General features: G+C 36.8%; 1 protein-coding gene across 2 annotated transcripts in view; it reads right to left on the bottom strand.

The window, feature by feature from the left end:
- Window positions 1–13,473, bottom strand: part of MAPK14 (mitogen-activated protein kinase 14) — a 98,401-nt gene that overhangs the window by 21,039 nt on the left and 63,889 nt on the right. For both annotated transcript variants that reach the window (XM_053603810.1, XM_053603809.1), the window contains exons 4-8: window positions 13,019–13,130; window positions 12,328–12,357; window positions 11,959–12,006; window positions 10,365–10,479; window positions 9,400–9,471 (exon numbers count right to left, since the gene is read on the bottom strand). In XM_053603810.1, coding sequence (XP_053459785.1) covers window positions 9,400–9,471; window positions 10,365–10,479; window positions 11,959–12,006; window positions 12,328–12,357; window positions 13,019–13,130 — 377 coding nt within the window. The remainder of the gene's footprint in view (window positions 1–9,399; window positions 9,472–10,364; window positions 10,480–11,958; window positions 12,007–12,327; window positions 12,358–13,018; window positions 13,131–13,473) is intronic.

The raw sequence follows: 13,473 nt of genomic DNA on the forward strand, positions 1-13,473 counted from the left end.
ATTCATAGCCTGCCAAATTTGGCGTCAAGTTTATTTTCTGACTCTGCTTCAAATTATTATTACTAATGCACAATGCTTCAGCTCACACCAAATATTCCAGGAACTTCCACGTTCTTATTTATGCAAGTCATGAACAGCAATACCTTCCTTCTCTCCTCCTAACAAGCCTATTCTCTTCCTATTTGTCCTTCAAAGTCCTGCTCAAACAAGAACTCTGCCATGAAGTCTTCCTGGGTATCTTGAGTCTAAATTAATTCCCTACCTTTTTTCAGTAACTTATTTATACCTCAAAGTATGCAAATCAAAGTATGCAAATCACCACAGGTTCTCCAAAAGCTAGCAAACCCATTGAAATACTGAAGCAACCCTTCAATAGCACTAGCCCCTTTAAGACCCCAACTACTTGTCCTGGAGTTAACACCAGAAGGAGCTTCAAGTAGCTAGATAAGCAGAGTAAAGAAAAAATTACAACATCATGACAATCAGTAATTTCTATAGCTACTAGCATCCTTCATAATAAGTTCAAAATAACCTTTTTATCTCCTCAGGTAGAAGACATTTTTACTATTAGTTTAAAATATGTTTTAACTGTAATGATCATAATGTCAAAATTTAAATCATAAGTTTCCAGCAATGTTCTAAAACAAATAAAGGACGGCTGAAGACTAAAATTACTCTTTAGAGCAAGTCATCTTTACCAGAAGCAAAATGTAGTCAGATTGAATAGGTAAGGAGAAAAAAAAACAAAAACAAAAACCCAAGGATAATGGGATAATTAAAAGGAAAGTAAAAGAGGGATATTCTAGTCACTTATAAGTGCACTAGCCGACTCCTAGAAAACCTGCATGGTCTAAAGCGTTGAAGATGAATAAAAAGACCAGTTGTAGTACCTACCTGCTTATGAACAGCAGTTTTCAATGAAATAAATCCACACACAGGCAAAGCAGAACACTGATCTTTGGGAGAATAGAAAATCCTTCTGTGATAGGATGAATGAGAATGGGACTTGGCCTACTTTCTTCTCTTCCAGATTGTCAACATAGTCATTTTTACTGTTGCACAAAGAAAATTTCTTAAGGTTCCCTCAGTTTGTGGATAAATCTTAGAATTCTACTTTTTCTAAGAAGATGACTTAACTATAAGTTGAGAGTCAAGCCATAGAAGAAAAGGGCAAATAATCTAATCAAGTATTTTTCTTCTTCAGCATTTATTTAGGGTACCTACTTTTAGAGTCTAGAGTGGAATTGCTTTTTAAAAATGGGAATGAATATTTGTACCAATGACTAAAAGTGAAGGGTAGATGTGACAAGAAAAAGTCTTCCAGAAGCTTTAGCTCTATTGGCAGTTTTATGTCACAATCTGGGTGGTATGTACATAGGTAATCATTATATTATTTTTTGTCTTGTAGTATGTCTGAACATAAGTCATAACATGTTTGAAAAAGATCCCCATCAACCTCTAGCTAATATCTTAAGAATACCACAATACCACTTGTATTAAAATGAAAGGTGAGGCTCGGCACCTGTAGCTCAGCAGCTAGGGTGCCAGCCACATACACCAGAGCTAGGGGGTTCAAATCCAGCCTGAGCCTGCCAAACAACAATGACAACAACTACAACCAAAAAATAGCCAGGTGTTGTGGCGGGCACCTGTAGTCCCAGCTACTTGGGAGGCTAAGGTAAGAGAATCGCTTAAGCCCAAGAGTTTGAGGTTGCTGTGAGCTGTGATGCCACAGCATTCTACCCAGGGCAACGAAGTGAGACTCTGTCTCAAAAAAAAAAAAAAAAAAAAAAAAAAAAAAGGTGTAAGAGGTTTTACATATGAAGGAAATGTCTTCAATTACACAGGAAAAGACAAGAATAGAAAGCTAAGACAAAATAGTAACTGACATATAACAGGGCTATAAAACTCACTTTCTCTCTTCTTTAAGCTTCAGGAGGTTAAGCAACGGCAGTTAACATTTTCTAACTGGCTCGCTCATTTCAAAATCTATAGTATTTTAAATAAGCCAGCACTATACCTGAAGAGACATTCTGTGTCCTTTTCCCCTTCTAACATGTCAGCTGTGTCCACTTGATATACATAGCCAACTAGACTTATAAGGGAGGGCTTCATTCTTTAAGAAAAATAGCAATACTATTAAATCAGCATATCTTAACTCTTTAAAGGACACCAGGGATTATTAACAACCAATAGGAAAAGAATCAAGAAGGAGACTAATCACCAAGCCTGAGAAAAAGGTAAAACAGGAAGACAACTTGTAGAGATCTAAAAATGTACAATCTAATCCAATACCACTAGCCACATGTAATTAAGTTTAAATGTAATCTAAGGGCATGGTGTGGTGGCTCATGCCTGTCTGTAGTCCTGGCTACTCAAGAGGCTGAGGTGGAAGGATCATTTGAACCCTGAAGCTAGAGATTGCAGTGAGCTATGATAAAGCCCCTGCACTCCAGCCTGGGCAATAGAGAAAAAAAAAAAGGTAGTAATCTAAATAAAATTTTAATGAAATTTTAAATTTAGATGAAAATATCAGAAAACTGAATGGAAGGGAACCTCCTCAATACAATAAAGAACATGTATGAAAAGCCAAAAAACTAACATCATACTCAGTGGAATGAGACTGAAAGCTTTCCTTCAAAGACAGGAAGAGACAAGGATGTCCACTTTCATAGCTGCTATTCAGCATTGCACTGGAAGTTCTGAACAGAACCATTAGGCAAGAGAAAGAAATAAGAACATCTAAATTGGAAAGGAAGAAATAAAATTGTATTTGCAGATGACATGATCCTATATATAGGAAATCCCCAAGAATCTATAAAAAGCTTCTAGAGCAGCAGTTCTCAACCTGTGGGTCATGACCCACAGGAACTGTATTAAAAGGTTGCAGCATTAGGAAGGTTGAGAACCACTGTTCTAATAAATGAACAAATTTGCAGGGTGCAAGATCAACAAACAAAAATTAATTGTGTATGTATTTACAAACAAAGAACACACCAAAAGGATAAAAAAAAGCAATTTCATTTACAACAGAGGCTATAAGAATAAAAAACCCAGGAATAAATTTAACCAAGGAGGTGAAGGACTTGACAATTGAAAACTATAAAACACTGCTAAAAGAAATTGAAAACCTAATCAAACGGAAAGAGATCTTGTATCTTGTGTTCATAGAAAGGGTGACTTGGTATTATTAAGATGTCAATATTATTCAAAGTGATCTAAAGACATGATATATAAGCCCTACCAAAATTCCAACAGCCTTTTTTTCAGAAGTGGAAAGGCCAATCATCAAATTCATGTGGAATTACAAGGGAATAGCCAAAACAATCTTGAAAGAGAAGAGGAAAATTTAAAGACTCATACTTCTCAACTTACTATAAAGCTACAGTAATCAAAACAGTGTGGTAGGGCCATAAGGACAGATGTATAAACCCACAGAATAGAATTGAGAGTCCAGAATTAAACACATACATCTATTGCTAATTATATATACCAGATTTCTAAGAAACAGATTGAAGGTAGATGAAATAATTAACAAAGGAGCTAGCACTCTGGAAGGCCAAAGCAGGAGGATGCTTTGAACTCAGGAGTTTGAGGCCAGCTTGAGCAAGAGCTAGACCTCATCTTTACTAAAAATGGAAAAATGAGCCAGCTGTTGTGGCAAGCACCTGTAGTCACAGCTACTGAGGAGGCTGAGGCAGGAGGATAGCTTGAATCCAGAAATTTGATGTTGCTATGAGCTAGGCTGACACCATAGTGTCAACACTCTTGCCTGCTCAACAGAGTGAGACTCTGTCTCAAAAAAACCAAAAGAAAAAACAAAGGAGAAATACTAGGGTGTCAAGTCCATTTAATGGAGGAAAGAATAGTCTCTTCAACTAATGGTGCTGGGACAGATTCATTTCCACATGCAAAAGCATGAAGTTGGAACCTTACCTTACCTCATATATATTAATTTTAAATGGCTCAAAAATCTAAGTTTAAGGGTGGTTCCTGTGGCTCAAGGGAGTGGGGTGCCGGCTCCATATACCGGAGGTGGCGGGTTCAAACCCAGCCCCGGCCAAAAACAGCAAAAAAAAAAAAAAAATCTAAGTTTAAGAGTTAAATAGTCTTTAACTCTCAGGACTCATAAAACTCTCAGAAAACATAGGGTAAATCTTCATGACCTTAATTCAGCAATATATTCTTAGTTATGATACCAAAAGCATGAGAAACAAAAGAAAAAAAACAGATAAATCGGAACTTCATCAAAATTAAACATGTTTGTGTATAAGAGTATATTATAAAGAAAAGAAAACCGACAGAACACATTAAAATACTTGCAAATCATATACCTTATGAGAATCTGCTATCTAGGATACATAAAGAACGCCTACCACTCAAAAACAAAATGATAGACAACTCCATTAAGATGCTCAACATCATTAGTCATGACAAACGCAAATCAAAACCACTATGAAATACTACTTCATGCCTACTAGGATGGCTTTAATAATAAAAAGAAAAGAAAATAACAAGTGTTGACAAAGATGTAGAGAAATGGGAACCTTCATACGTCACTGGTAGGCATGTAAAATGGTGCATCCACTATGGAAAACAGTTTGGTATCTCTTGAAGAAGCTAAACAAAGCAGGGCATGGTGGCTCACGCCTGTAATCCTAGCATTCTAGGAGGCTTAGGCAGATTGATTGCTGAGCTCCGGAGTTTGAGACCAGCCTCCACAACAGCCAAAAGGGGGAAACAACTCAACTGCCCAACAATAGATAAACGGATAAACAAAATGTGGTATAAACATATAATGGGATAGTATTCAACCATAAAAAGAACGAAGTTCTAATACATGCCACAATGGATGAACCTTGAAAACAAGGGACAAATACAGCATGATTCCACTTACATGAAATATCTAGAATAGGCAAATTCACAAAGACAGAAAGAACAGGTTATTGGAGGAGAGAAGAATGGGAAGTTATTATTTAATAGGCTGAGAGTTTCTATCTGTGGTGATGATTATATAACACTGTGAACATAATTAATGCCATTGGAATGCATATTAAATGAAGATGGTAAATTTTATGTATATTTTACAATAAAAAAGTTAAAACGGTAAATTTTATGTTATATACATTCTACCACAAAAATGTTTTTCAATTCAGTTTATAGGTTATGCTAGCCACAGTTCAAGTGCTTGATATACGTATGTGGCTGGTGGCTACCAACCATCATACTGGACAGCACAGATTTAAAAATCTACAAAATGAAAAAAAAATCTGTAAAATGTTCTAGTAGATAAGTCATTACTTAGAAGCTAAAACCACCAATTCCAAATGCAAAATGATTAATTCAGATAAAGAATACTCTTTTAGGTACAAATGAACAGTAGTGCACGCCTTTCAGCCCAAAGGAAGAGGTATGGGACCAAACACATTCTACAAAGGTTTTGAAAAGAAAAATTCTAGAAATCAGAGGAATAGTAGAAAACAGAATATTGGTTGTGGCCTAAGTGACAGTTTTGGATCTATCTTCTCTGGGTCTTGATTTCCTCATCAATAAAAGAGGGGATTTGACTAGATGCTACGCTTTCTAATTCTTAACTTTCTGGTCTCATTGTTACTGTTAAAGAAATGAGAAAAGACTATTAACTAAATAACATTCATGATAAGTCAAGGTTAAAACTAAAATTCAGCTTGGTTAAACTCTGACTGTATTTAACACTGGCTGTACATCAGAATCACATGGAGACTTAAAAATATACCAAAGCCTGTCCTTGGCCCCACCCCAATGAAGTTGGGTCTTTGGGAGTGATGCTTAGGTATCTAGTTTTTAAAAGCTTCCCTCAAAAATCCTGCCACACAATGAGGTTACAAACTACTATGAACATAGTGACTGTATAGTTCAGGCAAGAAAAAAATAATGGAGAACACTTCCCTCTTAGTGCCAGGCATTCAAAGCTCTATCTATAGAGATAGCAAGTGACAAGAGGCAGGTTAAGTATTTTACAAATATAAATCTTTTACATTTGATTTTTAGAAACTAGGAGAGTATCTTTTTCTTTTTGATACAGTCTCATGTCACCCTCGGTAGAGTGCTGTGGCAGCATAGCTCACAGCAACCTCTAACTCTTGAGCTTAAGCGATTCTCTTGCCTCAGCCTCCCAAGCACCTGTGACTATAGGTGCCTGCCACAATGCCTGGTTATTTTTTTGCTGCAGTTGTCATTGTTGTTTAGCTGGCCTGGGCCAGGTTCAAACCCGCCAGCCTCAGTGTATGCGGCTGGCACCATAACCACTGTGCTACGGGCACCAAGCCTCTTTTATTTTTATTTTGAGACAGAGTCTCACTCTGTCACCCTGGGTATAGTACCGTGGCATCATAGCTCACAGCAACCTCAAACTCTTGGGCTTGAGTCATCAGGAGAAAATCTTTTCTTAAAAAACTCAAACAGAAAACGATGAATTATTAAAATCAAAATTTTGAGATGAATTCTTGTGTATTAAAAAATGAATCTCCTATTAAGAAGTTTAAATGCTGGGTTGTTTATCTAAAGTTCATGGAATAAAAAGAGGTAGGCATAAAAGGAAGATTTCCTATAGCCTGAAAGTTAGCATTCTGAAAGGGTCATGCCATCAAGATGTCTGTGAGATAGAACTTTAAGGACACAAGGCCCACATTGCTTCGAAAACTTTCTATCCTAGCCTTCCAAGGAGATCTATCCTTTATTACCTGTCACAGAATTTAAAATGATAATAATAACCATTAATGATTCATAGGTGGACAATAAAGGGGAAGGGTGAAGTGGGAAACTGTTTCCCAAAGGCCATTACTAAAGATGAAGCTGACGTTTACTGGGAGGCTTCATTCAGCCTCCGTAATTTTCAAAAATTATCTCACTGAATTCTCACAATAATTTTGTGAGGTACATACTATTATCAGCATGTCATTGTTAAGAAACTGAGACACAGATGATAGAAAACTTGCTTAGCTAGGTGCAATGGCTCACAGCTATAATCCTAGCACTCCGGGAAGCTGAGATGGGAGGACCACTTGAGGCCAGGAGTTCAAGACCAGCCCGTGTAAGAGTAAGACCCTATTTTTACAAAAAAAAAAAAAAAAGAAAGAAAGAAAAAATTAACTAGGTGTGGTAGTGCATACCTGTAGTTCTAGCTACTCAGGAGGCTGAGGCTAGAGGATCACTTAAGGCCAAGAGTTCAAAGTTACAGCGAGCTAAGATGAGACCATTGCACTCCAGCCTGGGCAATACAATGAGGTCCTGTCTGATGGAAAGGGGAAAAGGGAGGAGAGGGGAGGAAAGGGGAGGAGAGGGAAGAAAAGGAAAGGAAAAAAGGAAAAGAAAGAGGGAGAGGGAAAGGGGAAAGGAAAGGAGAAAGGGAAGGAGTGGAGAGGTGGAGGGAAGGGAAAAAGAAAGAAAACTTGCTCAAAGTTATATACCTGGAAGTAAAAGAACTAACATCTAAATCTCAGAAGTCTGATTCCAGAGAATGTGCTCTTAACCAGTATGCTATACTGTCTTTCTCTGCCACTTTGTGCATCTATGGAGATGTGAGTGTCTGTGACTGACTGAATGATAGCTGGAAATACAGATATCAAAAGAGGAAGGGAAGGAGGAACAGAGAATAGCATCAGGATAGCATTTATTCCAAAGGAAAAATCAAAGATGAAAAATCAAAATCAAGCACTGTTACCACTGTGCTCAGCGCCCGTAGCACAGTGGTAACAGTGCCAGCCACATACACCGAGGGTGGTGGGTTTGAACCCAGCCTGGGCCAGCTAAACAACTATAACAAAAAAATAGCCAGGCATTGTGGCAGGCGCCTGTTGTCCCAGCTACTTGGGAGGCTGAGGCAAGAGAATCCCTTAAGCCCAAGAGTTTGAGGTTGCTGTGAGCTGTGACGCCACAGTACTTTACTTAGGGTGACATTGTAAGACTCTGTCTAAAAAAAAAATCTAAGATGCGACTCTGGGATATGTACCTGAAGAAAGGAAGAAACATGAATTTTCCCTAATTCTCTGAAGTTGGACAAAATATATACCAAATTTCTAAGAAACCATTGACCACCTCCTTAAATTGACCTAATTTTCATAGACCAGACATGAAACATATGTACATATCAGTACAGCAGGCCTAGTTGCTTATGCTGACCACCACTGTATGTTGACTAGTTGGTTACAGTCTCGTAGGTGTTCAACTTACAGAGGTTCTACTGTATAGAGTGAATGAAACAAAGGATAAAGAAGAAACACTAGTTATTAAACTAACTTAGAATCCAGGGGTAGGGAGTAATAAAATGAGTTAATATAGGGAGAATGAATTCTGTATCAATCCAGCAATATTCAGAGAGAAATAAACAGCTTTACCTGAGAGAGGTTTTTCAGTTCACAAGGAAAGTACATTCTCTCTAGAAGAAGACAGAATACATGGACAGAGAACACGAACGTCACAGTCACTATAGGAGTATACCCCAAACTATAAGCAAATGAACTAACATTCTGGTGTATAAATTCAACAAATTTGTTTAGGTAAAGGGCTAAAACAGTTTTTAGATCTCTAAGCATGACAGAACAGAGAACTGTGGCATATCTTAAAGCCCAACCAAACCATTCAAAAGCTAGTCAGCTGAACTCTACAAAAATCCCCAAACTAATTCTAGGCACATAATTTAACAATCCTTCTCATTTAAACATGTTCCCCAAGTGGAAGTGATGAGAGTTCTAACAAACCACATTTTGATGACATTATTGTTAAACTATGAAGCAAGCATATGGCAGAAAGGAAAGGGACTAAAATAAAGGGGCTACAATAAACCATAATCTAGACAGTAAGTCTGGGAGCAAATTAAGGTTTGACTGCAATCAAGGATAAGGTTGCGCTAGAAAAAATAGTACATGACAGGTGACCTTATCACTTCTTGCTTTTACTATTTGTTGTTAAATAACAAACAGCCAAGAGTCAGCAGGTATATAGCCTTACAAGGACCAAACATAGCCTTTTTAATACATAAAACAAACATAACAGCAAGATACCTTTGATTTATAAATGGGTATCTTGTGCTCATTAAGTGTTCATACAAGTAGACTAAACCTGTCATTGGGATCTGGAGCTTCTCATGATGAATACACTTGGGTCTCAGAACGGCTGTGGGAAGATTAATAAGAGACTTGCTGCAAAAGGATCACAGATGAAAGATTTAAAGTGTTTTTTAACTTATGGGGAATTTTTCCAACTCACAAAAGTAAATTGAAGCTACTCAGCAAGAAGGAAGAACTTGTAAAGCATATCTGGACTACGTAGCTGAGAGCCTTCCCTAAGTAAAGGTAGTACACATTCACGGATACTGGAATACAAATAAGAAATAAGAATCCAAAACTTTTTAAAGGATACGGTCTGTACCAGGAAACAATGTTCTTCCAGTCAACAGCTCAGCCATTATGCATCCCACTGACCAAATATCAACTGGCAAAATTAAAGAGAAATAAAAGTACATGTAATGTCACTATGATTTTACTTAGCCACGAATGGAACCATAACAAAGGGTGAAATTTTCAAATTAATACTTAAAAGTCATCTGAGACTCAACAATCATACTCATTTTTATAGAAATAAATAAAAGCCTTTTCCCCCTCTAAAAATCTATTCTTAGGCTGTGATAGATAAGTAAAAACACACTTAAATTAAGAAAAATAAGCTGTTCATAAGGGCAAAAATTTCTTATTGGTAGAATAATGGATTATCCCAATTAGTATTAAAGAGCTGTGATTATAAACCTATTGTCTACAGATAGAAGTACTCAAGGAATATGCTGAAAATCTAAATAAATAAAAATCTAATTGCTAAATCACAGAAGTTTGAAAGTTGTGTATAAAAACTCCACTTCCCAGAGTGGCACGTGTGGCTCTGTGAGTAGGGCGACTGCCCCATATATTGAGGGTGGTGGGTTCAAACCAGACCCCGGCCAAACTGCAACAAAAAATAGCCAGGCGTTGTGGTGGGTGCCTATAGTCCCAGCTACTCAGTCACAGGCTGAGTAGAGAATCGCCTAAGCCCAAGGGCTGGAGGTTGCTGTGAGTTGTGATGCTACAGCACTCTACCGAGGGTGATAAAATAAGACTCTGTCTCTAAAAAATAAATAAATAAATAAATTTTTAAAAAATGAAGGAAAAAAAGAAACTCCACTTTCCCATCTAAGTAAGAGAAATATTTTCTATCTGTAGGTTCTAAAAGGATCATTAAGGGAGGAAAAGCTACTTCAGAGTGGGAGCACTCCAATCACGTCTACTTTAAGAATCCCAGACATACCCAGCATGGTGTTAGTATGGCCCTAAATAGCCAATGCAAGCAATACCTACCTGTCTGGTTGTAATGCATCCAGTTCAGCATGATCTCAGGAGCCCTGTACCACCTAGTGGCCACATAGCCCGTCATTTCATCATCTGTATGCCGAGCCAGTCCAAAGTCCAGGATCTAAATGAGAGAAGAGAAATAAGGCACTGAAACAAACTGACTTAGAAAGCAGGCAGGAAAAAAAAAAAAGAAACAAAAAATATAAACAAACAAACAAAACCATTGCTTTATAAAAAACGAGAATGATACAGCACTTTCAGAAAAGATTCCTGGTCCATGCTTAGAATATAAACAGGTAGTTAATCAAGAGCAATGAAAACTTTTGTCCACACAAAGTTTGCGCATGAATATTCACAGTAGCTTCACATAGCCTCAAACCTGAACTGAAGCAAATGTCCATCAATAGGTGGATAGGTAAATAAATTCTGGTATGTTCATAAAAGGAAATACTACTACAAAGCAATAAAAAGGAAGAAACGATTGACATACAACACAAATGAAAAACATTATACCAAGCAAAAGGCAGACACACAAAAAACATGCATTGTACGATTCCATTTATGTGAAACTCCAGGAAAGATAAATCTAGTCTATAACGTCAGAAGACTGAAAGCTGCCTGGAGCCAGAATTAGGGGTTAAGGGCTGGGGACTAAATAGATAAATGTGGTAGTTACAAAGATGTATAAATTTGCCACAATGTACACTTAAAATGGGGCATTTTAATATGTGTACATTATGTTTTTTAAAAGTTGAGTAAAAAGAATTAAATGAAACAAAGAAGTTTCAGAGCTACTTGCTCTTTACAGACAATTAATTCACTTTTGTTTGAATTATTTTTTTTTAACACTTCTGCTTTTATTTATTTATTTATTTATTTATTTTTTTGTGGTTTTTTTTTTGGCCGGGGCTGGGTGTGAACCCGCCACCTCCGGCATATGGGACCGGCGCCCTACTTCTTGAGCCACAGGCGCCGCCCATTGTTTGAATTATTTTAAGTGAGTGGGTTTCTGCCATTTTTGCTCTTAAGAATTATTTAATCTACTAATTACCACTTCAGGACTGCTTATTTAATATTTAGACTTAAGTTTTAGTCGCATTATGTCACCCTTGGTAGAGTGCCGTGACATCACAGCTCACAGCAACCTCAAACTCTTGGGCTTAAGCGATTCTCTTGCCTCGGCCTCCCAAGTAGTTGGGACCACAGGCACCCGCCACAACACCTGGCTATTTGTTATTGTTATTGTTGTCACTGTTCTTTAGCAGGCTCAGGCCGGGTTCAAACCCACTAGCCCCCGTGCATGTGGCCGGCGCCCTAACCACTGAGTTACGGGTACTGAGCCGGACTACAATTTTTTATTGTGATTAATATATTAATTTTCTAATTTAATTATATTTTTAAATGAAAACAAGAAACTGGTGTCACTTTCAGCCTACTCAGAAATGATTTAAATTTCAAACTCTGATATTCCTAGGACAATATGGATTTTAGGACAAAAAGTCATGGTTTATAAACCTTTTTCTTATAAAAGTTTGCCTGGTTAGTCAAACATATAATCTTGAGAGGAAGCAAAGAAACATTACTTGTCTCTTCATTTTACCTTCAGCTCACAGTCTTCATTCACAGCTAGATTACTGGGTTTTAGGTCCTACGAAGCAAGTACAGAAAAGACAGGATCAACTTTATGATATATGACAAATTCTCTTCCTACAGGTAGTAAAGAGGTTCCAGACATAAAAGTTAGACTTCATCCAACTCACAACAGATAATCTACATCCTATAGGCAGCATCTAGTTGAAATTAGCCTTAAATAGGAACTATGTATCTTCTTTAATCAGTCTAAATATAGAACGAAGTGGCAATCAATCAATATTTCAATGGCTAATGTAAGTCTAGATTAGGATCTTGGCTAAATGCCATTCTTCCACTCCCCCACCACTCCAAAATACATCAAAATCATGATACATACCCTGTGAATTATATCAGCTGAATGTATGTACTACAAAAGAGAAAAAAAGTCAGTTAAATGAAAGTTGTCTCCAACCTCCCATTGTCATATGTATTTGTTTCACATTTTCAAGAATCGTAAGAACTGTTAGTATTACAGTGGGATTAGAAATCAGAACAAGTACCTGTCAATATTCTGTACATTTACCATATCTTTAATTTCCATAGCCATAGTTCCCTCATTTGAGATTTGAATCTATTTTCTTGTTGGCACTCTAGAGCTCATTAAGGACTCCAAACTGCTAAATATCAAAGATGGTTTAATTACAAGCCTTCCTTGAGGATTTTTTAAAAATCTCAATATTACACTAACCAGGTTTCAGATTATATGAAGAAATTATTCATTTTTAGATGTAATAATGAAGAGTCCTTATCTCTTAGATATGCATACTAAAGTATCTATGGGTAGTATGATATGATGACTGGGCTTGTTTTAAAATAATTCAGGGTTTGGGAAATATAAATACAAAAGAAACATGATTGGCCATATGCTAGAAATAGTGGTCACTAAGTGAACATGGTAGTTTATTGTACTATGATCTTTATTTGTGATTTTGTGGGTATTTGAAATTTTCCATAAGTTGTTTGCTTATTTGTTCTTAATCTTTTACAAGGGAGGGAAAGGGAGAATTCATTTCTGACATTGTCTGTACCTTTAGACCTCGCAGAATTTGGTAGATAAGGAACTGAACATGGTCATCTGTAAGCTTCTGACATTTCACAATGTTGTTCAGATCTGCCCCCATGAGATGGGTCACCAGATACCTAGAAATGAAAAATTACACAATGTCCAGAACACCTAAAAAAAAAAGCTTATCTTGATAACATATTTAAAGTTTTTAAAGAAAAGGCCACCTAGTAATTACCACAATGATAGATAAAAGCTCAACTATTCATTTGTGGGGTAGAGAGCACCGCATTTTCAATAACACTATTTTAACTTTACTACCTGCCATCTGTTCTAAAAACTTCTATACTAATTTCTACTTGATATCTTTTCCTAGGTTCTCTCAAGAAAAAGAAAACAAAAAAGCAAAGATGGAGATATTAGTTTTCTTTCTTTTCTATTTTTATTTATTTTTTGTTTTGTTTTTTTTAGAGACAGAGT

This window comes from Nycticebus coucang, chromosome 9 (assembly GCF_027406575.1).
Source record: "Nycticebus coucang isolate mNycCou1 chromosome 9, mNycCou1.pri, whole genome shotgun sequence".
NCBI classification, from domain to species: Eukaryota; Metazoa; Chordata; class Mammalia; order Primates; family Lorisidae; genus Nycticebus; species Nycticebus coucang.